At 34.4% G+C, this 27,976-nt stretch overlaps 1 protein-coding gene and 1 long non-coding RNA gene across 5 annotated transcripts in view; one reads left to right on the top strand and one right to left on the bottom strand.

Moving 5' to 3' along the window:
• LOC119640819 (protein hedgehog) overlaps window positions 1-14,525 on the bottom strand; it is a 37,189-nt gene extending 22,664 nt beyond the window's left edge. Inside the window, exon 1 of the mRNA XM_038039069.1 lies at window positions 14,012-14,525. Within this exon, the coding sequence (XP_037894997.1) occupies window positions 14,012-14,482 (471 nt within the window). The 5' untranslated portion in view covers window positions 14,483-14,525. The remainder of the gene's footprint in view (window positions 1-14,011) is intronic.
• On the top strand, window positions 6-27,962 carry LOC119640820. 4 transcript variants are annotated; one of them, XR_005247748.1, is made up of 4 exons: window positions 6-246; window positions 26,973-27,417; window positions 27,477-27,604; window positions 27,655-27,962. It is a non-coding gene; the product is annotated as an uncharacterized LOC119640820 (long non-coding RNA). The 4 variants fall into 4 exon arrangements; XR_005247745.1 differs by lacking the exon at window positions 6-246 and having other exon boundaries at window positions 26,707-27,417; XR_005247746.1 differs by lacking the exon at window positions 6-246 and having other exon boundaries at window positions 26,707-27,417; window positions 27,660-27,962.
• Window positions 27,963-27,976: the final 14 nt, after the last annotated feature.

Genomic DNA, 27,976 nt, shown 5'->3' on the forward strand with positions numbered 1-27,976 from the left:
TCACAATTTTTTGAAATGTAATATTAAATGCTTTACCACATTTGTGGCACAGGGTCCAGGGATAAATGGCGCGGATAGATGTTTGGATTGAAATCAAAGTGGACGGAATCACAGCTTTCGCAAACCTGCCTATTTGCAAATCGTCTCATCTGTGCTCCTCTCGGAAGGCATTTGCACAAGAAAATATAAAGTAAAACAGCGGTCCATCGCGCACGATTAAATACCGTACACAGTGCAGTTATGCAGGTAACAAGCTTTCAAAATAAGAAGTTAAGTGGGGAAGTGGTAGAAAAAATGGTCCGAGTCGAGCCAATTTCAACAGCATTTGTCTTGGGCCAAAACAAGTCGAAAAATTGCAACATGGAGCTTGAACATAAAAAAACAAGACGGACAGACGAACTTAGATCCATTCGAAAAGTGAACCTGGATCCATCAGTATAACAAAAGGTAGATTTATCGCACGTCCTTCTGGGTGTTGCATACATCCCTATACGCCACACCATAAATATTGTACGGCATAAACATAAGGAATATAGACGAAAAAAAAGTAAAGAACACTTTGCCACATTGTCTCCATTTTATGATTTTTGGCTTTTCCTGACGTTCTTTGTTACGAGTAACAATGAAATTGGAAAATCTTTTCACAGAATCGCCACATTTTATTTTACGTCTTCTCAAGCTTATAACATCTTCTTTAGTCCCCTTTGACGTTTACATTTGTTATTATTTGCTGTTTATTTATTCATGAGAAAATTCACGCTTCAATAATCGTTATGTGAAAATGCTAAAAATACTTTTCAATCGCTGAAATAATTATGAAGGGCGGGCCATGCTTCATAACGACCGCGTGTGAAGAAGTGAAATTTAATGATCGAAAAGGACAAAACGACCATTAGTCGGTTAGTGAAGGGCAGAATTATTTACTTATTTATTATTTAAAGGGATTCGCCTGCGATTAGCTCACGACAAATATTTTGGGCAAACTCCAGCAATTAGATGTCTCCGTTGTGAGACCGTTCAATGAATAATACTCAAGTCTTCGCTTGATAATGTTACAATACCGATAAGAAAAAGTTAAGTAATAAAGAGGAACGTAACGAAAGTTTGCGAAAGTTTCAGTTGAGACGAGAATGGATTGAATACTTGGCACACTTATCGAGTGGGCACTTGATTAATTCGTAACATATTTTTTTGTGGACAAATGGCAGTGTTTCACCGGTGCAGGAGCACCGATGAAAGAATAGAGTTAAGTAAAGAGGAGTTATCTGTGCATCTAATGCATATGCAATTGTTCTTCACATTCAACTCATCCTAATTCGCTTTTTATTTCTGGCAAAATAAAAAAAAAAGGTGATAGGCCATTATGTCCCATTACACTTATTTATCCATCTGTCTTTTCTTTTGTTCCTTTCTTCAGCACTGAGGATATTCAGTCTTCTCAGAACATTTAAGTATTCACCGTAAACTTGAAATTTAGCGGAATCAAATTACATTTACCCGTATAGCAGTCCTGTAGGTGTCATGTGAAACAATATAACACTCAAAGATTCACTTAGGATTTCGGATATGAATTTAAATTTTTGATCTTTGACATATTCAATGTAAGAGCAACAAGCATTTTGATTTTTATAAGGATAGTCCTTCTAAGTTTGTAGCAAACTTTTTCGCGGAGGATATCTTCTGACAATAGTTTACATAGGCTTGAAGCAGGCCAGGGAAGGGTTATAGGTGGAGAGGAATGGAAAGAGCGACTAATGCTTGTGTATGCTTGAATTAAAAGCGGAAACATTAGTCGCGGCGGGGACGATCACTGCTGGTAGGAGCGGACAGTGCAATTGAAGAACAACGAGTCGCCGCAGCGTGTCGTGCGATAAGCAAGCAATTCCAGGATGAGGTGGTGGGGACGTTGAAAATACCTTGTGGTCCGGGCAAAGTCTCTATTTGATGAACACAGCTCTTGGTCCCTGTAGAGCCCTTGCCCTGAACGTACCCATACATAAGCAGCACACATCACAGATTACGTCGCCGATTGAGCATATCAAGCCATTCGTTCGATGCGGTCGAGGGTCTCCAAACAGCATTTGAGTGCTCCCGTCAGCACATGCGAGTTACAGTCTGATTTTGGCCGTATATGAGTGGTGTAATTGGTGCAGATTTTCATGCACCACTTTAAGAAACCTAGGCAGTTGTCTGCATCGTTCGACACTCTGAATATATATATTTTTTTTTAACTTACGTTAGCGTCCGGAACATCAGCAATGAAGTAATTTTAAAAGAAATCCGTGGATGCTCTCAAGATGTGCTGCTCTTGTCATAAGCACTGTGTATGTACTTGTAGGCGTTTTCGATCAATATAGAATTCTAAGCCAATCAAGCCACATGCAGTTATTGCAGAAAAAGTTGTATAAATTGCTTAAACGACTCTAGTTAATGCCTTCAGCCATATTAAAATACACAAAATGAAATTTATGCAAAGTCTTAAAAGAAAGTCTCGCGTATGTTACACATACATTAGATAAAATTTCTGTCTTCCATTCCTTTTTGTACATAAGTAACCAGCAGGCTCCAATCCTGACCTTTCAAAATAGTTCTTAATTTCGTTTTCACCGAAGGCGTTCGTAATTTCCTCCATTATCGAGTAACAGGTAATAAAGTGAAGTACATCTTCGACTGCTTGGTGTTTGCAGAGTGCAGAGTCTGTTACTTTAATACGTGTCTTTGTGTGCGATTTAATCGCAAAAGTTTCCCTCTCATTGCAGATAGTGCAGCTATTAGTTTTGTTGGATATGGATCATTGAAATAGTGTTGCAAACCTCTATACCAACTCATGGGGAAGATTAACTGGATACAGCTAGGGCTGATATGATTTACGGAAGTCGAGGAACCGTCATACAAATGATAGGACTTATTGAAATTAGAGTCCATAATTCTCAATGGATGGGATAACTTAATAAGAACATAATCCCTATTAGCTTAAGACGGAACACTTATGTTCAATCCAGTAAGTAAGCCGTTGAATTCACTTCACCACTAAACGGCTCAATAGTAAAGGATACCAAAGCAAGAACGTGCTTCCAGAAGGGATGGCAAATTAATAACTTTCAGACGGCTATCATAGGGAAGTGACATTCGTTGGGGATCCTAACCCAAAACCCGCAGCGCAAACCTTAAAAAAGTCCTCTGAAGAGATTCAATAGGTTGAAATTGGTGCCCTACAATCAATGCATATTTAAGAAGGGGTCTTGTTAGTGCAACCTACATATTTTTACTGACGTAAGGGTCAAGAAATTACTGCGAACAACGTTTAACAAAACTAAGCATACATTTACACTTATTTGCCACAGAAAGCATCTGCAAATGCAAGCCCAATTTGGAATCGATAAGCCACACTCAAATCGCTGAAGAAGGCAAAATTGTCAGTCTAAATAGCAATTGACAGTAATCGGGATATACTTAGTTAGTAATAACTTTTTCAATTTGCCCCGATTTAGAGTCATAGCATTATGCTTGCACGTTAACTCGACAACTCAGCGAGATCGTCTTGGAACATTAAGACAAATGAATGAACGATCTTGACATCGTTCCTAAACATTCAGACATTTAAAGTTTTTATGTAGGAAGATAGGACATAAAAAAACAGAAAAGAAGGACCAAAATGTCTACCTGGCTGCACACCCAATATTACATCGATCTTGCTCGCGATCAAAACAACATATTATGTGCGTCCGGTAATGTACGATCTGATTACGTTAATCAAGTTAATGAATTTATGATGCATCACGGTTTGATTCATTCCAATTATTAATAGTTCTTTGATCTCTGCAGTTGACTTTCCCAAGGTGGCAAAGATTCAATCAAATCAAAAGTAGAAAGTTGACTCATATGTTGTATGTCTACATGGAATGTGATTACATTGGAGCTTTAATTAAATCGGGAGGGTGTTCAAAGTTCGATTTGTATAAATACATATTTTATTTGAATTCTTCAAGGCGTAGCTATAAAATTTTAATAATTTGTTTAATTCCCAGAAATATATATTTTTTAAAAGCTTAAACGAACGACAACAACTGCAATAATACAAACACGATCGGTACTTAAGAAGGGTTTTGTTTACTAAACAAGAAAGCTAATACCGATAAACAGTTTATAATAATAAACAAATGAAGGCTTTCTCATTCCGTTTCTTAAGTACGAATATTTCCCTTTTCTTATTTATTTACTTATTTTTCCTTTTTTTTTTTGTGTTCTCTCAAACCACTTGTAATCGTTTTATTGGTTTTATATCTAATTTCTTCTTTTTTTTGACTCTCTTTTCAATAAAAATCGCGTATGATGTGACATTCGTTGCGTTTATACCAGCGTCAGAAACAGTTCACTTACACACACATATATATGAATGTTCACCTAATGACGGACGTGATTACACGAATTTCCTTATAACCCGATTGACGAACAAAAACATATGCAAAGAACATAACGTTTCTTCTGAATATGTTTGTGTGGCAAACTTAACACACGCGCGCATAAACAAACACACACACATCAATCTGTCATGAAAGTAAACATTTTTTCCATACTCTGCGTTTTTTCTCGCATTTTAAGTAATGCTTCAAAAAAGAAAAAAATGAACAAAAATGAAAAGCCTTCTGGTAAGTTCGCTTTTACACCTTTATATCGGTTATACTTGAACATTATGGCTCCATATCTGCTATATCTTATGGGAAGCATAACCTTATTTTTACTATTATTAATTAAAGCCAATTAATTTGCATCAAATCTCAAATTAAATCTCTTATGATGCTTCTCTTTTTCTTTTCTTTTTTTCTTTTTTCACTCACTTGAAGTGTTGTATGGTTCAGTCATTAAAATCTGACATGTACACCAAAAGAAAAAAAAAAGAGAAAAAAGCCCGATAAGCGCCATAATCCCTTGAATTCGTGGTTGAGTGAATGTTTTATGACAAAGTTGATGATGATGAGTAATGAGTCAAGATACGAGATAGCAGATAAATGCAAGTCGCTTTAAGCCGAATTTTGCATACCCATCAGTTCAAAGATATATTGAAGAATGCTTATGTGGGTTGTTAATTGTTCACGATTCTTTTAAGTCATTGCCGATGAAAATTGAAAAGTATTAATATAAAATATTCCCGAATTATAGGTATTGTGTGACATTTCAACATTTTTAACTGTTAGTGGCGGCTTCCATAGAAAATCGCTTCGCTTGATTTTATAATAAATATCGTCCTTGTAGAGAGAGGTTTTAATGAGGGACCGATAAATATACTGGTAAAGCCGGGGTGTTGTGTTTCATGTCTTTTAACATACTCACCGTACTAGGTAGTGCATGCAATAAATAAGAAAACAATATTTATCATAAAGCGAATTTTCGGTTCCCCATCAATTAAGATAAACGTATGAAAATCACTTTATCTTTTGTGCTTTTAATTGTGAATTTAGTAAAGGCTTCTGTCATTTCTTCAAACGATATAGGTATGTTTTGATAGAAAGACAGACCACGGCCCGCCATTAAATACCCTACTCCCTACGAAACGAGTTCTCCATATAACAACTTTTCAAAGTAACGCGTTATTTATTAAGTGGCCAGATCCGATTCATTCTCAATTCATTTCATTTCAGCCCATTAGGTGAAAATACGTCTATGTAGCAAACTTCATCAAAATATCTCAAAAATTGCAATCTATAGATTGAACACAAGCATACATGTACAAACCTTAAACGGTGGACGCACGGACAAACTTAGATCGATTCAGAAAGTGATAATAAAAAATGAGTCTATCTCAATTGCCTTTGGGTTTTTTCTATACATTCGCATAAAGTTAATATATCCAAGTCGTGTAGAATATGACGATACATTCTGCAAAGTGCCTAAGGTTCGAGAGACATGTCGTTTACTGACTTTTTACTAATAGGTATAAGGCATTCACTCATCGATACGTTGCAAATAATAATGGAGTTGATGCGGTGATGTGGTGTAACAATGGAAAAGAAACAAAGCGTTAACTTCAAGCTCTAACGCAAACTTTTAAACCCTTCTTTGTTACCTTCAGAGTAGTCTTTAAGGCCGTTGGGCAACGAAAATTTTGGATAGCCGAAGATGTCCTGTGCGTGTTTTTAAAGTTCAGGTTAAATAGTTGTTGAAATTAATGAAATGGGAACTTGTATCTGCGAAGCGAAGCTTAGCCGTGGATGGCTGGAAAAGTGTGGAGCACAGTATGGTTTCTACTTATTTGGGAAAATGCCATTTGTGGACGAAAGAAACGCCTTGTGACAAAGCGCACAGATGACCCAACATTCTCGATCAATATGCTTTTTTTCGCGTTTGTTCAAACCGCTTTAGAGAAAGTAAATAACTTTTGCCAACGTAATAGGTCTTTATGCTTATTATCTCTCTTTTCTCTCTCGAATATGCTCTGAATAAATGTGCAATCTTACAAATACGATGAATACATTAATATGCTGATATCTTTCCAACTAACGAGATGGATGGTAAAATTGTATTCCTAATGTGTTCCAAGGAGAATAAACAAATTAGAAAAACCACTAAATGTTTGTGAAATTTAAATATGTAATGTGATAGGATAGATGAAAACCCCAATAAAATCCTTTGTTTGTGTGTAAGCAAACATATATATATATATAAAAAAAAAAAATAAAAATTAAATTTCGAAAATCGACGCTAAGCTCTAAGGTGGAAGATACAGGGGAATATATTTATAAATTGCAAAAAAAAAAAAGTATCAAGTTATCAAAGCGAAAAAAGACGAACAATTTTGAACGAATATATATATATATATATTTAATTTTTTAATAACATCACACACATGTGTATCATAAATGCATAGTTTTACAGCTATTTACCCGTTGTTGTCGCCAATGACCGTGATATTGTTTAATTCCTTCGAAATGATTTGAAAATATTCATAAGCTGACTGGATTGATAGAAACTTTATTGACATTGATGAACTTGGGCGATTTGTATGCTTTTATGATATCATATCGTCATTATATTATTATAAGCATTGTTCGCTGGCTCTTCCTTTAGCTAATACTCATAAGACGGCGTTTATATTAGTTTATAAACTTCAAGTCTCGCACATCGACTGTTTTTTTGTGAATTCCCACACACGGTTTTACTCAGTTCGATGGGATGTGAATATCTGATGCAGAAATCGTAGTCATTTAGTTGATCAAAAAGAAAAAAAATAAATAAAAATTTCAATCTCTGAACCTTATTTATATTTCGTGTGTTTATAAATTATGAATACCATCTCATCATCAAGCTTAACATCGTCTTTCCTCACTCAATTCATGGTTAATTCTGTCGACATTTGTATGCACACATAAGGGGTTCACCTAATGGAATGAATTGTTAGATTTGTTTTTTTTTTTCCTTTTTTTAGTTCTTTTATTGGAGTTTGCTTCGCATTAATTCAAATATCTCTGCACATAGTTGACTGACTGGCGAAATAAACAAATAAAAATCATAAAAACTGTTACAATATCAGATTACATACGCGTACGCATGCGTGCATTGGCATTAGCCGGTATTTGTTGCTTCATAGATATATTAAATTTTCTTTATTAATTACCTAATAATGTTTAATTAAGAATTATCGTTTTTTTTTTTTTTTAATTTTTTGAAATATTTATTCCCAGGAAATTTATAATTGGAAAATGAAGAAAATCATTCAACTTCTTTGCTCTCCCCCCTCAACACCAATCAAAATTTTGTATTTTCAAAAAATATTCAATCTTCATATATTCCAGTTTCAGAGTAATTGTGCGCCACTCTCTATTATTGCTATTATGAGAAAATTCGTAGCGTTTTTCCATTAAGTTGCAACCACACACATTCTTCTTACTCCTTATTAACCAGTAGTATGTATATGTCTGTCCTTCCGTACTTGTCAGATTTCCTCATAAAATTTGATCATGATAAGTAAGTATTGACTATAAGTATAAATAATATATCTTAGTAAATATTTTCATTATATTTTGGCCAACTCTGTGCACTCGCTAATGAGGCCAAGGCACAGTTAACTGATTATATCGAATATATGCCATTTTGTTCGATATTATTATTAGCCCGTTTTCGTGGTAAACCCATTATGCTATTACCATAGAACTTATGGGATTTTGGGCGAAAAACTAAACCAAGTAATTTCCACAAGCCCCTTTTCCAATCAGCTTCCCAATGTTTAAAGAGTTCTCCAAAGAGTAAAGGAAGCGATGGTCGCATGGGAAAAGACTCGAGCTATGCAGTGATTATATTTAAAGTTTTCAGTAATGAAATTGCCGCAGTGAACAATGGGGTCGTTCCTACTGACCAATTCGAGACATTCATGGCATCTTAATTCTTGTTAATAGGGTAGCGAATTAAGCGTCTGTGACCAAATGGCAGTAACTTCCTATTCCACGAAAAACAAAGCGTTTTCCCATTTTGTTAGCGATCCTGAGCTGTGTTACGATTTGTGCACTTTAATCCAATAGCTTTCTTCTTTATATCATATATGAGCCAATTTTAGGTCGCTTTGGTCAAGATGATGTTAGTATTGCACCTTTATTTCACGACATTTCACTTAAGCATGTCCGCCTGTCCGTCTCTCCGTCTTTCCAACTACCTAACTGAGTAGTATCTGGGGTAATCATTATCTTGGTAGCGTAAATAAAGATGTCGGCTAGATGTTTGTGAAAGAATTGGAAAATGATCCAAAGTGGTCAAAAGACACGATTACAAGACTCACTGGTCTTTATAATAAAACCTTCGCTTTCCACGTTTTTTACTTGCTACCCATAAACTACAACGGATACATGATATAAATTTCCAGGGTTATTCTAAAACCCAGATAACGTCGACCACGCTTAGCTATAAGATAGAGTGCGCACCACCACAGCCCAAAAATTGTCATAAGCAAATCATCCCTATTTTTAAATCTAATTTCATGTAATGAGCGATCGTTAGGTTTTAACTTCTTGTGTTCGGTTTTGTAAGTTGCAAAATGTGTGAGCAAATGGACGCACGGACAAGTTTCAAGCCTTAAAGGCATATTTACATTTAAGGTAATGTCGGGTATTATATTCGATATTCTTCCTTTTTGTCGTATTCCAATATTCATTCCAGCAATTATTGTTAGGGATTCCAAATTTTGCGTTCGAATACGATAATTGCGTCTGATCTCACGAAACAGCCCAACTAGATCTCAAAAGACAGAGAGAGAGAGAGAGATGAAAAATCTAAGATTTAAAGAACGTACTACGGCTGCAAGCCGTAAAGTTCCTCTGCACGTTTACAAGCTCTACTCTAGATTGACGTATCCGGATTTATGATTTATATTTTTGAAATCTACACATCCCTGAGAACAGTCTGTATATCCCTAAGGCGTCCTTGTGAAACAAATAGAAAGACTTGTAGATGTATCACATGTGTTTTTCCGAATAATAGAATTCATTTCTAAGAAAGAAGTTCACTGACGGACTCTTTAACGAGCAATACGTAAATCTACCCTTAACTGGTGACAAACCAACATAAACCAAGATAGAAGGACACAATGGTCTTTGACCTGCACTTTGATCAAAATACAAACGAAATATTTTCTCAAAGATGAAGTTCAGTTAGTTAGGAACGGCGTGCCATTTAAGAAAAAATTCATATCTGTGCCCTTAATGAAAAATATAATTTCATTAATCACGCTCTATCAACTCAATAAAATTTTTATATACTTGAACGATTTCCTTGTGAATATTAAAGACAAGATGATGACCTTCTCAATTTGCCATTTACGTCTAGAAGGCTGCCTGTAATCTTTAATTCCCGCCTTTTTTTTTTTGTTTACTATTATGGCTACTAAGTGATCAGTCGTAATTATCTTAGAAGTACGTGAAAATTGCGACACTAAAGCGACATTCTTTTAATTATCATGCTTACGATTTCAAAGGTTGTAGGCAATCTTAATTGCTTATTGCTGCTTATTGTTGTTGTTTCAATAATAAAGCATATGCCCAGACTGAAGGATAACTAAACGGTATATATTATGTTCCGTAGTACTAGTAGTAGCAATAGTAGTGGTAGTAGTAGTAGTAGTAGTAGTAGTAGCGTATAAAAAATGCTACTGCATCTGTAACTCATAAAAGACTAGATTTTTATTTCTTTACATCTGAACTGTTGACCTCGACACAATCTTTAATCGTCCAAAACGAATGCTTTAAGAAAATATTTCACCAAGCTACCAAATTAGAAACGATTTGCGACTTGTGCGACCTTGACAATGTACCAACAGCATCCATACTGGGCGGAAAATAACAATCAAGGTAAAGGTAAAGTTTGTTAAACATTGTCCTGTCCCTACTGAACGCGTTTCATTTTCATTTTTGTAATGACTCCTTTGTACTTCCACGCATACATATACTAACAGAATTTAGAGATATAATAATTTTTTCCTTCCTCTTGTGATTGGCGTTTGAATGTACACCTAACAGGAGTTGGTGCAAAATGCATTTTATAAAGATTTGATCTCGAATTCGATTGTTGGTTCATAGTAAGCCAAGCAATGCAACAAATGCTTTTACAATTATATTCCCGGTTATTGTGCGCCGAACAGTTCGGTTTGTGGCTTTTCCTTTTATCCAGAGCAGGGCGAGGTTGTCCATTTGCAAAACGCGTTTGCATTTGCATGACGCATTTGTTCCAGCCTCATTGGTTTTTATACGCATATGCGCATTCTTCCCACTCTTATATCTATATAAACGTATATATATGAGTATATATATATATTTAAATATATATATATATATATATATATATATATATATTATGCGTATGTGTGTGTGTACGCACATTATATACCTATAGATATACATGTATATGTATGTGTTGTCTTATAAGACGAATACATATTTTCTAAAGTCATAGAATGTACTTATGAAGGATTTATTGGCATTGGTTGTGGGTTATTGAACTTTACACTGTAGACTTATTGATAAGATAAATACAAACTTCACTAATTTTAGCAAAAACTCTCTTTTATTACTTAGCGCGTATAATATAAACATCGGACAATATAAAAATAATGTTGTTAATTATTTCGTTTAGGTAAATAAGCAATAAATATATATTTACAGTTTTCTAATCGCTCTGCCTACGTCTGGTGCTTGCACTTTTACAATGAAAAAAACTTCAAATTACAGACAATCAAGAAAACTACATTATAATATGTTGTTGCGAATACATTTTCGCATACTCACCGTACTAAAGATACAGATAAAGCTTGTATGACGTTTGTGCACATTGTGCCCTACAGAGTTAGCCGGTAAAGTCCGTTGTCCGTAGTCTTTTTATATGCCCCTCTGGAGCTATATTGGATTTGTTTGTAAGCCAATCTAAAGCACCCATTTTCGAAACAAAATTCAGCCTAAAATGAATTAAAACAATTCAATTTTTCTTCTCTCACTTCTTCAATTCTAGAGAGGCTTTGATAACACCAAGCACACATTGATTGATATATACTTTAAAAAGCGTTTTGCGTAAGCCTTCAATTTGTCTTTCTTTACTAATAAGCCCTCCTCTCCAGCGTTTATCTGTTAAAATAATAGATAATAGTGAGTAATAAGGCTTTGCTTGTCAAGTGTTTTCTTCGAATAGGAATAACAACAGTTACGAAGCATATTTCAAATTGTTTTTAGCACGAAAACAGCTGTTAATTAGAGAATGAATGCTTTACAATAAACACTTTTCGTTTTTTATGAAAAAAAAAAAATAAATAAATAAATATCAATTACAATCACACATCGTGACAATGCATAGAAGAAATCCAAACTTATAGAATATTCTTTGGGACTACTTATTTAAATATAAATCAGAACTAGTCTGGAATCAAGCCAAATCAATTATTATATAAGAAAAAATGTCGCTTTCCCTGCAGCCAGTTTTTTGATTCTTGTTCAGCAACCATGTAAAGATACTTCCAAGTCCTTTCTTTAAAAGACGACTACATTATATTCTTGTCTTCCACTACACCTAGTTAGAAATCTTTGTCCGAATATTGGCGACGTATTGTCTTGAACAAAATATATATCAAGAAGATAGCATTTGAATAAGTGAGCATAGAATTTAAATCAATAAGTGAGATCAAATTAAATCAAATCGATCCGCCTGGGTGGCCGAAAGTCAAGAATATCGACTAAACACTCAATGGTCGTGGATTCAAATTTCAAGTGCGGTAGAGCTTTCAACGAAGCCGATAGCTTTTAGATGATAAATGCTCTAAGACTTTAATCGTAAAATATATTTGTCTGGCTAAATTAATAATAATAATAACAGTAAATAAATAAAATCGTGTAAAAAAAATTGAATTTGAATCGTGCAAGAACAGCATTTCACGCAGGTAACACTTACATATATGTAGCAGACACACACAAACAAACATATAATCATTATCTTGCTCTTCACTATATGGAAAAATACACGACTTTCAATATAATACACGGCCGTGTAAAAAAAGTTATGGGTAAATAACACATCCATAACACAGCACAAGATGCTAAAGCTATACGTTATCATAGTATCCTGTTCGCTGCAAGAAAGTATAGGATTTCGCGACTAGAAAGTCAACGTTTCACTAGGTAGCGCTCATCTCCCTATCACCTTCCTCAATCACTTCTGACTGTCATGATGTTAGACGTACAGGGTGGATCCGATTGTAAAAAAAGTTTAATTTGCATTACTCTCTATTTAAATCCAAACAATACGACAACAAAATTAGGTGTAAACAACAAGTATCTGCACAAAATGGCAAAGCAATAAATTATCATATCATATAATTTATTTCCGGATCATTTTACGTGCATAAAATAGAATAACAAAATTTGATGCAGATAACACATATATGCACCAAAGGCCAAAGCGAGACATTGTCCAGCGCTGCAGGAAAGCATAGGGTCTCTCAATTGCGACCCTTGCCGCAAGCTCTACCGCTTTTAAGTCGCTACTAGATAAACATACAGCCACATTTCATCTGAAAGTTTTAGATCTCTCATTGTCCATTCATCGCCAACTTTGTCCGTTTTATGCCATCAAAAATAAAATCCCAGCATTGTTAGATCACAACCTTTCGATGGAAATATCCTGTCATCATTTGGTGCAATTATTCGACCAACAAGTTTCTCTCGCTACAAATTAATCTTGTGGTGTGTGGTATGACGCCCATTCTGTCTGAGTCAAACTTCATTTACATTGAGTATCATCAATCCCGCTTTCAAAGGACATATCAAAAACCTTTGCTTGCAGTAGTCACATTATTAGCACTGTTGAAAGATAGGCGAGCATGATTGAAAAGAAACAAAGATAGCAGAAAATCAGAAAAATTGTCCAACTAAGGCTTCAGGCACTAAAATAGTAGTTCTTAAACGGTAGTCCATAGCGAGTGAGTTCTTTAATGCGTTTTTCTTTAGGGCAAAAATTTTATTTTGAGAAGCGTTCTTTTCAGTCACTCCGTCCACTCAATAAAAATGTGCTTAGTCTTGAATCTAAGGTGCGAGAGTATTGTTTGTATAAAAGTAGGCTTTGTCGATTTATTGCTGCAATTCAGGGGGAAGTCATTATATGCCTTTCATATTTCATTGTTACTTTCTAAACGAGGATTTGCTTAAGCCTTATAATTTATAAAAAATTTTTTATGCACGAATGATCCCTCTGAGCTCACAAGCACGTCAGCAACTAAAGAATTTTAATTCTGGCATATTTGAATGTTATTTCTTTAAAATTATTGCCAACCGTGAAGGGTGAGTGCAATGTAGAACGATCAAAGAAAATTCAATCTTAAGCGCTTCAACTTCATCCTTGACTTGTTAGAAGATCTCGTATCATTAACACGCAACCATCAATTAATGCTCGTATGGTAAGCATCCGCTGAATCCACTTATATCTAATATATGCGGTTCGTCCGCGTCTCGCAAAATATAGCTTATAGTTATAACTTACAGTATAAACTTACTCTGGACATAAAACGATCAGCTCCAGTGCCTTCTTCATCCTTAAATACTATATAATCACTTTCAACCCAAATTAATTTTTTAAAATTTGGCGAATCTCGCTTTATAGCGCCTTCACTTACTCCCGATGCGCCCAATGTCTGTTCAGGTATGTTCGGAACATGTTCTTTTTGTACTAACGGCTTGGGGCGATAATTAAGATTTCTGCGATGGCTAAAACCGAAACTTCTACCAGGACCACACCCGAAAGCTGATGTGATTAAACAAATTATTAATAATATGTGAAATGAGTAACGCAGATAAGATGAAATGGTTTTTCTTTTCAAACAACATAATATTGACAAATAGTAAAAATTTGATCGCGCATACGTATCGCGTATTTCGCTGTTAACATTTGAACGAATATCGCAATCAGAACAAAAATGTTCCGCAATTTCAATATTGAGACAAGGCACTCGTTGATTTTGTTTCATTTTAATTGTTTTTATTTTTTTAACTTTATTTATTTTTTAATTTTTTTTTTTTTTGTAATATATATTTCTCTTTGTTATTTATTTATTTATTTTCAATATTTACACTATAAACATTTTTTTGTTTTGTTTATATGCGCCCGAAGTTTCATTTTCACAATTATCGATAACAATTCTATTTTAATATCATTAATATCAAGCATAAACCATTTATCAAAGAAATGCATTCATTCATTCGTGCACTCGATAGCAGCAAGCAGCACAATAATTGATTCTATTAGTTGCGTGCGTTCGCCTGAACGAAACTTTATAACAACCGCTGTACACGATGACTGATTGACAAATAATTCTAAAATAAAGGTGCTTAACATTTCCTCAACAGAGCGATTTTCTTGTTTTTATCCTTTCGCCGCATTACAATATACGTAGAGTATGCCCATTAGTTGCTGACACGAGTGAATGAATGAACTAAATTCATTTTGCGATCTAACAAATACTCCGTTTAGCATTTAGCGTCTCTCATTGGACTACACACACAAATACAACGACACATCAGCGTATTGTGGTGAATTCATTTTCTCATTCTCCGTTATACGTTCGCATAGCGCATGTGCAAGATAGACCGAGACGACTAGCACGCATCTCTACGACTAAGTTTTATTCATTTGCTTCCTTTAGGTATCCAAGAGTAACAAATATAATAAATAGTACTTTTTGTAGTAGTTTTGATGATCATTCACATATTGTTGTACCAATTGAATATTGAATATACGCTTTGGTGCTACTGTACGGCAATTATTTACATACATGTACATATACATATATATATCGTTAGGGACATTCGAAAAAATACTTTTTTTTGTCTTTTCATATGCAATAATATATATAATAATTATGAATGAAACGACTTATTTAATTAAAAAGTGACTAAGAAAATGATGTCCTTTATCCACAAAACGAAATGAAACCGAATAATTACTCGCTTTTTAGATGAAGTAAATCTATTTATTTGAACTGCAAGAGGTTGGTTTTTTTCTGTGGATTAGTTCTACACTATCTTCTTCTCTGATGATTTACGAGCCCTACGAAAATTCATATTTTTCATTTTGCCCAAAACACGCAAATCGCATATCTCGTTGGAAGAGATAATTTGAAACAGGAAATGGCTCATCTCATATGCTTTTAGTCGCTATGACTTCCTCTTGCTTACGCTGAAATACTACAGATGCTCCCCAATTTACCCTACAGACTTAGTTAATTTAATAATGATTTATTATATTTTACTCATTAACACGACTGATGCTCTTTAGCTCCTTGATTGTAAGAAATTTTCTTCTCCTTTTTTTCTCACCCCACCTACAAAGAGTATTAATAATGAAACTAAAATTTTTGGGATTTTTGCGATAGTTTCAAAAAGCTTTCACTTTCCCAAAGCCATTTAATATTCACCGAAATTAGTCCACATTTTTATGGGTCGTGTCTTTACTAAGTTACAGTTTACCGCGAAGTGACAAAAAACAAATGATGTAAGCACTAAAATTAAACCAACTTAGCCTTTATTTGCGACCACACAAAACCAAAAAGACAACCAAATCATGCACATTTTCAATGCAAGCGTTGAAAAGACCTTTGGGCGTGGTTTGCGGGCTTAACAGGTCATTTTTGAACAAGAAAACAGGATTGCGCTTACTGTCAAAATTAGATGAGATTAACTAAGACGATGTGTAACTTCAACAAAATGGCGCACCATGAGATGCTTTTTGTGACAAAATCAATTCATTGCGAGAAAATTTCAGGAAGCGTGTAATCTCCAATCTCTGATGGAATAAAAAAGCGCCGAAAATTGTTGTCGAGAAATTCCCAATTTACCAAAGTCCAGTGGCGATCGTTGACAAGAAATCATTTTTAAATAAAAAGATCATGAACTAATAAAACCAAACTTTAAAAATTGGCGAATTCTGTTATCCTTTTAGTTTTTATTACAAAATGAAAGAAAATTTTTGCGGTTTTGTTAAAGTGTCAATTAAAAACGAACGAAAAGAACTTGAAATCTTATGGTGGATATGGAAAAACTCATTAAAGGAAAACTAAAAAAATATGGCTTACTATAAATAATGTTTGGAGGAAAAAAAAAAAAACAATTCTTAGCCTCCAGCCCTATTTATGTTCAAGAATAACACATCGCCAGGTTCTTGGCAATATCCTATCCCTTGGATACTTGCATATTATGCCTTCATATATACTTGCTAAATAAAAAAATATATATATTTGATTTTGAGAGTAGGAGAAAGAAGTCATGCTACCACTGGGGGGACTTAGTGCTTAATATTTCAATATTGTTTTGAACCTTTTTTGCGGAGCCAAATTGCTTGCTGTAGACTATATTCTTGTTTACTCTACTAGTTTTTAACTGTAGAGTGTCAGCGGTAAGCCGTTATTTTTTGTTTTTTTTTTACAGAATTAGTTAATTTATTGGATATAAGGAATTATTGTTTAAAGTAAAGGATATACACTTTATTTATTGCCTTTGTGCTTATTGGATATTTTATTCTCTTATGTTGAAGTTTGAATTATTATTATTTTTGTGTACCTTGTTCTAGTTTAATTTTTAATACTGTGTACTAGCTGTAGTTGCTCCAATACTTTAAGTTGGCGTTTGAACGGCTTTGTATTGTTTCCCGAGTACATATCCAAATAAATAAATAAATAAAAAGAAATGACATCATTTTCCAAATTATATATACATACACTAAATTACCTAAAGAAATATAATATTTTTGAAAAAGCCTCATTTTAAGCTTACCTTTAGGATTAACAACAAAAAAAATATTACTCTACATATAGGAACTACATCCACTCCTCGTAAAAGTAAAGTGAAAATTAAAATTTATTTTTACGTAACTTATTGCAAACTTTGACGTCAAATGTAATCTATTTTTTTTAAATCAAATATCGTCGCCATCCCTTGCGAATATCTTTTCTGTTGGAGAGTCTTGATCAAAGCATAGTTTAGTTAAGAAATATTTCCGAAAATTTTCATTAACTTTCTACGGTTTGTCATTAAAAGGGTGAGGACGAAATATTTGTTTCTGTTTATCGTTTCATTTAAACACAACTGATAAACTTGAAAAATTGATGACGTTCCGCCAGTTCATACCGGTTGTAAAGTGTTCAACTTTTTCTGACCTTTCGTTCAAACTGTAGTGAAAAGAAAACAAAAATATTTTTTTACATATATATATATATATATATATATTTTTTTTTATTTTAAGAATTTTTATGAATGTATGCTATGTTTGCTAACAAACACAACATGAGGTCATAAAAATGCTCAATAGCAAAATATGACCTGCAAACAATGCGATATATGTGCGATATACTTGGACTCAAAGCGGAATCGCATCAACCGAAATCGAAAACGATTTATTGTAGATTTCATTATTTTTCGGTCGACCAATTTGTGGCCATACAGGTTTATATAATACTTGTGAGTTTGTGTATGTTTGTTTGTGCTTATGTTTAAACAAGTATTATTGCATGGCCTCATCGTATACCTGGCATATATTGTTTTGCGGCTTGTGGTTTATAATGAGATCGGCAAAGTGTTAAGATCAAAAGCCTTGCGACCATTGACAAATGTCTTTAATGTTGTCTTTTTAGTGTTGTAACTGCATGTTGCTGCAGTTTTATTGATGCCTGTGCTTCTTCTCATTCTTCTGTTTTTTTCCTTCTCCTTTTCTAACTTTAAGTATTTAAGAAAAAAAAAACTATTTTCTCCTGCCACTATTGCTATTTTGATAGTAATAACATTCCTATCTTTGTTTTAATGACAAACTGTTTTTTTTTTTTTTTTTTTTTTTTGGATATTTTCCACATTACAATGGTTTACAGAGCATATATGCATGTTTAATAGCATATCATATCGTTGAGATTTCACAAATGCCATATAATAGGGTAAATTAACTTTGTCCTTACGTTTGGCTAAGTTCGACCATATAAACATCTTAAGCTATATATAATGTTAAAAAGGGAAAATGAATTCGAAGGGTGTCTCTGGCCTACGAATAAAAAGTTGATGTCTCGAAAAATTGCATTTCCTGTTTAAAACTTGTAATAATGAGTCGTGACTTTTCGATTTGAAAAATCATTTATTTAAGGTAAAATGAACTGCGCTCCTGCGGAAGAAATGAAAACTTTCTTTCATTTTTGAAAGGTAAAGCGTCTTTAAAAAAAAGCAAAACTATTATATTTTGCTTGCCCTCATCATTTTCATAAGACAAGTTCTTAGTGTTTTCACTTATTCTTATTACTTAATCTCTTCTAATTTCAATTTAACGGAAAGTCGCCGTTTTTGAGAGACTTCATGGTGGTATTGTTCCGTTTATGCGTATCCCTTAGCAAAAATGTAAACATACAATAGTCAATAGTCAATGGCAAATGGCGACCTTTGCCCTCTTGCAAAAAAAATACGAAAAGAATTCTTCATTCCCTTACGATAACACCAAATCATGGCAAACGTTGAGTGAATTGGGTGAGCTGGGAAGCTTCGATAGATTTACCACATAGCCCTAGCCATGTCCCGCCTTACTACTTTCCTTTCTGCCTCTTCTTCCTCTTAACGTTCTTCCTTTAAGCTTTCTTTAAAAGAGTGCCATGAAAATGGCTTTGTACAAGTTTCCGTAAACAAATCCCCCAAATTCCGCTGTGATAACATAATGATTTTAGTAGAAAAATTACAGAACGTAGTCAACCAATATAATCAATATTTCTATTCGGTTTAATAAATTCTATTTAAAAAATAAAAAAAGTTCGTGGTGTAGGTATGGTGACATTTTGCTTTCACTGCAACTACTGCTCACGTAACTTGCGAACATTAAGCTTGCAACCTTGCGAACATTAAGAAAGCAACCAAAGCTCTTCTTCTATTTTGTGCAACTACGTTCCGCGTTTAACAGAATAACATGGGCCTCTATGAAACTGAAGCTTTTACTGCTCAAATTGTTGCTGTGCAGCCGAGTATAATGGTTCGTCGGAAAATGCAATGTTCACCCTAGAAGATAGACGCGTCTTATCCAAATTTTCCTATCTAAGCTGTAACAACTTTCGCCAAAGCGAAGTGAGTTATCTGGGCAAAAGTCAACGTTCTTTCTGTTCGCTTATCGCAAAACAATTCGCAGTAAATTTCTGGCTTGCTTTTAAGCAATCGTAAGCAATACTTGGTTGCACTAATTCTTTTGCCTAGATGTCAGCTTATTGTAGACGACACCTTCGTCACACACACACGTGGTAGTAGAGAGCAAAGGCCACTGCAAACGGAATCAATTCTTCATTACTAATTGAACGAAGTTCAAACATTTCGTGCATAAACTTTAGAGATTCGATATTCCAGAGGATATTGCACCGTGCGCGCTTACAAAAAAGAATGACTCATACATGTTATAGAGCAGGTGGCGCCATATTCTCATTCAGGCTTGGATGCGTCCATTTGTTCGTCCGTTTATATCTCGATATGCTATATCATTATTCAGAGCTGATCCAGAGCAGACAGCAATTAACCGGAAGAATACAATTTAAAGTGAGCAGTATATAATCAAGCTTCATGAATTCTATAACTAAATCTTTAATAAGACGGTCTCTGGGAGTCATGGGAAATGTGAATTGAAATTCGACACATATAGTAAACAAAATAGAATTTATCTATGAAAAGTGATTCCAACCTTTATATTGGATTTTTGTAAAGAGTGCTGTGAATTATTTCCCAATCTTCGTAATAGCTGTTCTTAAAAAAGACTCCACTGATAGTACTAACGATTGAAACTGAACAGGCTTGGTGCAGGTATGGTGATATCCTCAAAGGTTTTCCTATTTGGTGGACCCAAATGAAATCGTTGAACTCAACCTTGACTCTTTTTTGTTTCTTTATTTCCAACAAATGAACATTAAAATGATGCAAAGATGTATTTTGTAACCTTACATCAGAAATGTGACCGATTAAAAACTTCTTTCTATGAGTCATAAAAAAGTGACACAAGTACGAAGAATTTAAAGATACACAGTAATCTGTTATATTAGACAGTTAACTATGTACATATCATCTACGTACACATACATACATACATGCATGCATACATGCGCGTGTGTGTGTTTTTGTATACGCGTAAATATATGTACATAATCTATAACCATTTATGTATCATGAAATACATACATACAAATACAATAATATATATATATATATACAAATATACGCGAAGGTACTGTCAGTAACTTCTTTGATAAAGTGGGACTTGCAGAACATAAAACTGTACACACGCAACAAACATACCATACTTAACCATAACAATCATGAATCGTTAGTTTTATGGGAAAGAGTGTCGGTCCGCGTCTGTCTGTCTGTCCGTCTGTTTGATGCTTGCTGCTATAGTTTGTGTGTATGTGAGCCAAACAGTATCGCCTCGTTCACGCGCGTTAAACGCCAGTAAAACAATTTTTATTCTGTCAGCAAACGCGTGCCTGTATTTGTGTGGTCTAAGAGATCTCATGGATACCACGAATCGACATGAGCCTGTTTTTTTTCTTTCTTTTTTTTCTCGTTTTCGCTACTTTTCTCGATTTGCCTGGTTAAAACACTAAAACAGGATGACCCACTCATATACTCAAACACGTTGGATTAAGGACTGACAAACAGCGAAACCAGCAATAAGAGTAATTTTTTTTTTTTGTTTTTTTCTTTTCTTTCAATTTTGCAAAAGATATTTAGCTCTTTTTCGTGTTCCCTATGCCTTGTTTCGTGCATTTGACGGTTTTCTTTAATAACCATTGTTAAGAGGGTATACTAAGATTGTTATTTGATTTGATGCGCACATAAAAAAACTCAAAAAGCACCTGTAGAACAAGTCTTGTAAATGGTATCAAACAATTCAACCAATAAATCAAACAAATTTTGGCGACTTCGAGTAGGGTTTCCGACGCTTTCGCCTTACGGCAAGGTAAATATTCATGAAAAGCGCTTCGCCATTGCCAAAACCACGCGAATGAAGCTTTAAACCACGTGAAATAAAAAACATTAGAGATTTTCCTAACAAGTTCTCGTAGTTTGGCAAAGGCTAAACGATTTAAATTGTGATTTCTTGGGAAACAGATGGCCTTGCAAAATGTGAGACTCAGGAAGAGATCTTACACAAATTGCTGGATATTGGGGAACTTGCAAGATACGAATCGTACGTTAGATCAGAAAATGGCAGACTTAAAACCTAAGTATTCCGATGCATACATTGTCGGAGAAACAAGAAGGCTGAGAGATTTCACGCTCAACTGTGAACCTGAGAGATGAACGATGAGCATTGAACAGTCCCTAAGAAAGGAAACAACCGACGCAATTTGAATTGCGATTTTCTAGCAAACGTATGATCATGGGGATCTGAAATATGATTTGTCATGATGGTGAGAAATTTATGAGAAAAATCGGAAATTCGTGATACCTAAGAAAGGAGCCGTAGGAAATCTTAGAAACCTGAACAACACTTTGTTTACAAATGACAAATTAGAATCTACTTTACAGTTAAGAGCTTGACTCAAGAGCCATGAGCCATGAGGAAAACTTGAGAACTTTCAAGTACGTGAACTGTTGAAAGATAGGAAATTTCAGAAACGTCATGCGTAAATTATCGGAGAAACGAGATCTTGAAATTTTTGAAACACGATATGTTCGAAAATGAAAAATGTAACGTTCTTAAAATACGAATTGTCGACATATCGAGAACACGCCAAAGGGGTGGAAGATGAAAGGAAAGCCTCAAGCATCTGAAGCCGGGATTTTTGGTGAAATAAAGGATATAACGGATTTCAAACACAAATTGGCGGAAAATGGAAAATAGTTGCGAATTATCGGTTTGTTACAAACTATAGACATCCTCAATACCATGGGAAACTGGGAAGATTTCATGCATCTTTGATCAGGACCTGGGCGCTATTGAGGTACGAATTGCCGAATAATTAAATGTATGATGGATTTTAAACACGACCTACCATAAAATAGCGAAATCGAAGCCTATGAATTGCAGGCATGTTAAGTGGTGGGAGACCTTAAGTGTTCAAGACATTTCTACCGCAAGTTTCTAGAATCGGAGAACTCGAGGGCTTTAGAAAGATCTCTTCAAATTGTCGCCTAATGAGAAATATAAAATTTATTTCAAAAATTATCGGAAAATTGGGCCCCGTGCTTTTTGAAAGAGAAATTCTCAAGAAATGAAAAACCGCTTTTGAAGATGAATTGTCAAAAAATAAAAGACGTGATAAATACAAAGCACGCATTATTTGAACCTTTAACTTATCTAGCACTTCTATGGAATGGGCAACCTTTCAAGGAACATTGAAGAAAAATAAATGCATTTTCAACTCAAAACATGTTAATAATTTCATGCCCCACTCTTAGTACGTAGTAAGAAACTTCGAAACTGTCGTCCTGAAGAACGTCGAGAAGAACTTTTCGATTTCAATGCATCACATCTTACAGATCCATGTACTTTTAAGTGGACGCAATTTATTCATTGAAAAGGAATAAAAAATCGTTAATTCAATCAATGTCAACTAAAGGACATCATCGTCCTATGTTTAGTACGTTAGTTGTAGCAGTAGTTAGTAGTTTTATTGACAAGATATTGGAGGAGATTGTAATGCGATAAATTATATATTGTTACTTATGCTTTTCTTCCCGGATTTGGAAATGCTTGAATATGTGTGAGTTGAGTTGCAAGAGGAAAATGTGATAAAAGGAGACTTGTTTTCTATTGAAAAGTTGCGCTCTTCGTAGCTACCTGTCAATGAAAGTATTACCCGTCCCTAGTCGCTCATTCCTTTCTGGCAGCAATAGCCTGCTCAAACAACGAGCGATTTTTTTGCATCCCGCACAGTGTCTATGTCGGGTGAGTACGGCGCAGAGGGTAGCTTTTCAAGCTTAGTACTAGTCATGTTTCTTTGGCTACTTTTGCTATAGAGAGTAGAATCTGGCCATCCTCAAAATTTACGATATCATAATTTGTGGCACATTGAACCAGTTTTTTCTTCTGATTGCGTCAATTGTTTAAACGTAAAAAAAATTTTGGCTTAAAGTAATCATACTGCACTACACCCAGCTGCCAGCACCAGCAAAGGAGCCATTATGGATATTCTGCAAGGCATTAAGCCAAGCTTAAGTTTTAGAAATCTTGACCGCTTCCACTGTTTATCAACTGTAACGATTCAGTAGCTCTATCGCTCGAATTAAGTAAAGATTCTCGGAAATACCTTTGTTTTTATACGAAACCTAACATGTTCAACGGACAATGTGACAGGCATCCAATTTCAAACTTGGTTATAATACTGCGTTGTTGAACTGCGTGCAAGTACTTCTGGCGAGGCCATCAGTTCCGAAAATCGAAATTCATTAAATGTAAGTAGAAAAATTTTTTTATTTCTGTTTTGTTTAATTTATAATCTTTCACTTAAGGTGACCAAAAAAAAGGTTCGCCATCGCTTCGTAAAATAGACAATTTATTCAATTTATTCAATTTCAAGTGAAAGCAAATTAAAAACTTTGCTTTTTTTTTGTTTTAATTTTAAATTCCCCTATCTTAATAAAATTTAAAAATCTTAGAGCCACAAAACTATTCGTCTTGAACTTTAAATTTCCAGCATTTCTTGTTGTAGTTAAAGCAACGTTGTTGAACTTCCATTTCTGCCAACATGCGTTCGCATAATAACCCGTGAGAAGCTATCTGTATGCGACTTCAATTTTATATATGTTATATCGTTATAAGTCAAGTAGGGATTATACATTAATTTGCAAGAGAGAAAACAGAAGCGCGTCTTCAAGTCTTCTTCGCTATATATTCACTTAAAGTCTTAAAATCGTACCGAAAAGTTAAACTATTACTAATAAAATCCTGACACATTATGGTCTCATTTGCAAAAATTACAATCAGAAAGAAAGAGAGAGAGAGAGACAGAGATAGATATGCCCAACTTTGCGTGCACCTCCTCAGCATTATTCAAGATAATGCTAACAAAATAATTCTCGTATACTTTTCTTTTCCTTTTCGCTTCCCTGTTAGACCCCACTTCTAAGCTCAACAAATGCAATCCTTTTCTTTTTTTTCTTTAAGAAGCTAAACGCAGAAAATGTGAACCACGAACAGAATGAATAATGAACACAAGCTTGAAATATTTTGCTTACCACTCTACACTTGGGTTGAGTTACTTCAAAGCTTATAAAATGATGTTTAAATTGTGCTTGTAATCCATTACAAGTTTTCCAGCTTCTAGTTAATGGTCAGCCAAGATTCGTCTTAATAGCTTTCTCACTTGTTATTCCGTAAAAATGTGTATCTGCGCGCACATCCATGTCAGCATAAGTGGTAAACCAACCATGTAAGCTTTCAAGCAAAGCAAGCAATATGGCCTTAAAAAATTAAAAAAAACAAAAAGACAAGAAAAACTATGGGAAGGTATACACTTGTACCACTAAAGATTACGCTTTCAAATTGACTTTACAAGCAACGTTCGTGTTTTTGCCATGTGATGTGATGCGATGTTTCATGATAACGAACACAGCAAGAAAACAATCAATATTCGCATTAAAACGAATCTCGGATCCTTCTCATATAAATTAACAAACAAAGCTAAGTCAGTGAAATAATATTGAAGAAATATGTTTATTGCAATAATAGATCATCTTTTATCCAAATTGTTATCGGGCACGAAAATGGGCAAGAAGTTAAATACCTTCTCCATTGGCCCAGTGCGATTTCAAATCTCCCAACAGTAACGATATTTGAATATCTTCTTTCTAGTGCATCTTAAGCATTTGCTCTATGGACATCTCTCGATCACAAAACGAGGCAGGTTTCAAGAGGGCGGGAATGTAGTAGTAAGTATGCGGAGGCTCTTTGACTAATACGCAAAATAGATGATATAACGAATATACATTAACCTGTGGTGCTGGTGGACTGGAAGAGCAAAATACATATAAATATATATAAATGCACGCCAATATGAAAACAAGTTTTTCCTTTGTAGCAATTGGACATTCACACGCATCGCATAAAATGTCCACAATCATTTGTAATACGATGCGGATTCTCTAACTCGTTGTTTATTCGTTTTTTTTTTTTTGCATATTTTGTTAGTATGCTTGCTCAGTGCTCTCGGTCATCTAATTTGGTGGCAGCTAACAGCATCTCATTAGATATCTTTAATTTGACAATTTTGCCAATTTATATGGAAATTAATAATCTGATGAACATGAAAGAGTGTTACATTTAAGTTGTTTTCTTTTTCTTTCTTTTTCTTTTTGTATTCGTTTTTGTTTTTTGCCTGCGTGCTTAATAATGATTTTTTATTATAATAATAATAATTCCTTAACTAACCTCCCCTGTGGAAGCCCTACCATCCTGCAAGAAAATAAACTTCTATACCCACGTTCGTCTTACTTCTTTCCATAGACTAGAACTATTTATCCATTTAGTATTTCTAAACAATTGGAAACAACAGATTTTCAATTTAATTTAACACATACAACTAACTGATAAGTACGCATATATCATATGTTAGTTATCTGTTTTACCGATTTTATTAAACAAAGAAGAGATGTTCTTTCCTTCTTTTTGTTCTGTTTTTCCACTAAATGAAACGAGAATATATACGCTTAATCTCGCATCGATGGCTTTTTTACAAAGACCTGTTGAATGATTGAGAACGAATATGCGTTTATTCTCTAAAGTCCCACAATACATGCAAATATCTTGATAATTGTATACGCTTATTCTCTAAAGTCCCACAAACATGTAAAGAAATTTATTCAAACATTCTCAATTGTATGGAATTTGTATTTTCTCAGATGGTTGGAATTTGTATACGGAAATTATTGAGAATATATACGCTTAATCTCGCATCGATGAGCATAGGGGACATTATGGCCTTCATACCAAACCTTATTTTTAGCAAACAGTTCTTTAAATATCCGAATTTGTGGGGTCTTGATAGCACATATTCATACAAATGCTTGAAATATAATATATCATCTTTTTTATATAAATGTATAAAAAATATGCATTCATCTCCCCTTGTACGTCTCCTCAATAGTTTTATACAATTTTTATAGGCGTGGCATTCGATTTTACCCTATTTCCAAAAATAAAATGATAATTCTTTCCTTATATTCATACAAGTGCTTGAAATATAATATATAATCTTTTTTAACTAAAAGTTTAAAAAATATGCATTCATCTCCCCTTGTGAGTGTAGGGACAGTTGGTTAGCACTAAATATGATCTCAATCTGTTTGTTACAAGTTAGCGTTAACCGAAAAATGAAGTTTTCTTGGCTTGATCATATCGTGGATGATTATTGGATAAATACGGTTTAATACTTTTGAAAGTGTATAAGGAAAGACCCAATTATGCACATGAGAATTCTAAAATTTAATTAGCTTTTATGTATATGCTGCAAAGTTTAGATACGCGATGCCCAGTGACTAACGAAATGAACCATGCATAACTCGGCCATAAGTTAACCGTTCAGCGCCAGATCGAAAGCCGGCGTTTCCGAGCGCGAGTGAGAAAGAAACTTCACCTTTCTGTGGGCAACGGCAATTCCACTTATTTGCCACAAGGCATCAGGCCGTCTGGTGAACGTGAAGAATTCGATTGAATTTCAACCTTTGAACCATGGGAGCGCCATGGCAAGGAACGTTGTTGGGCTGTTGTCTTACTTGTTCCATTCCATGTCCCATTCTAATGGGGTCTCCAATATTACGTGATTGTTCGGTTGCTATCGGTAGCGCTGCTGATTGGTAATTCAGCCCAGTTTCAGCATAACATACTATTCCTTTTTAACCTCACCAAGAGCAGAGCAGAGTGTATAAGATTTGCTCTCCTCAAATTTTAATTAAGCTATGCCAGGTACTGTCAAGAAAAAAATTACATTTGGCAATATTTTGTTTCAAATACATTCTTACAAGTGGTCGCTCATTGTTTTACTCTCTAAAGTAACAAATTTCGAAGTTCAAATATTTCAACCTATCGAAGCTACCGGAGGTGAACCAGGTCGTTGGGCAACGTAGCGAAGGCTTTTCTCTTCACGGGAGCGGTAAATTACTTGACAAACCCTCGAAAAATATTCGTTAACATGTGTTTTAGTTTAGTTTTGGCTCATTTTTGGGAGCCAATGTTTTGGAATACGAAAATACCCGAAATATGATGATGTTGGAGAAAGCCCGTCAAACGAAATTTCCTGGTTTCCGCGTAAGACAAACAATGGAACTTTACAAAAGCTAAAAAAAAACGTGAAACGCCATTGGGATAAGTTAATTCTATCTTGTAAGCGATTTACTGCCAAAACAAACTAATATTTTCTTTATTATAGACGTGTATATTAAAATTGAAACTAATGAGAAATATTTTAAAATTAAAACATTAAATTAATTTATTCGCTTTCTATGTACTGCTGCGTCATAATTAT

The sequence above is a fragment of the Glossina fuscipes genome, unplaced genomic scaffold (genome assembly GCF_014805625.2).
Source record: "Glossina fuscipes isolate IAEA_lab_2018 unplaced genomic scaffold, Yale_Gfus_2 128, whole genome shotgun sequence".
NCBI classification, from domain to species: Eukaryota; Metazoa; Arthropoda; class Insecta; order Diptera; family Glossinidae; genus Glossina; species Glossina fuscipes.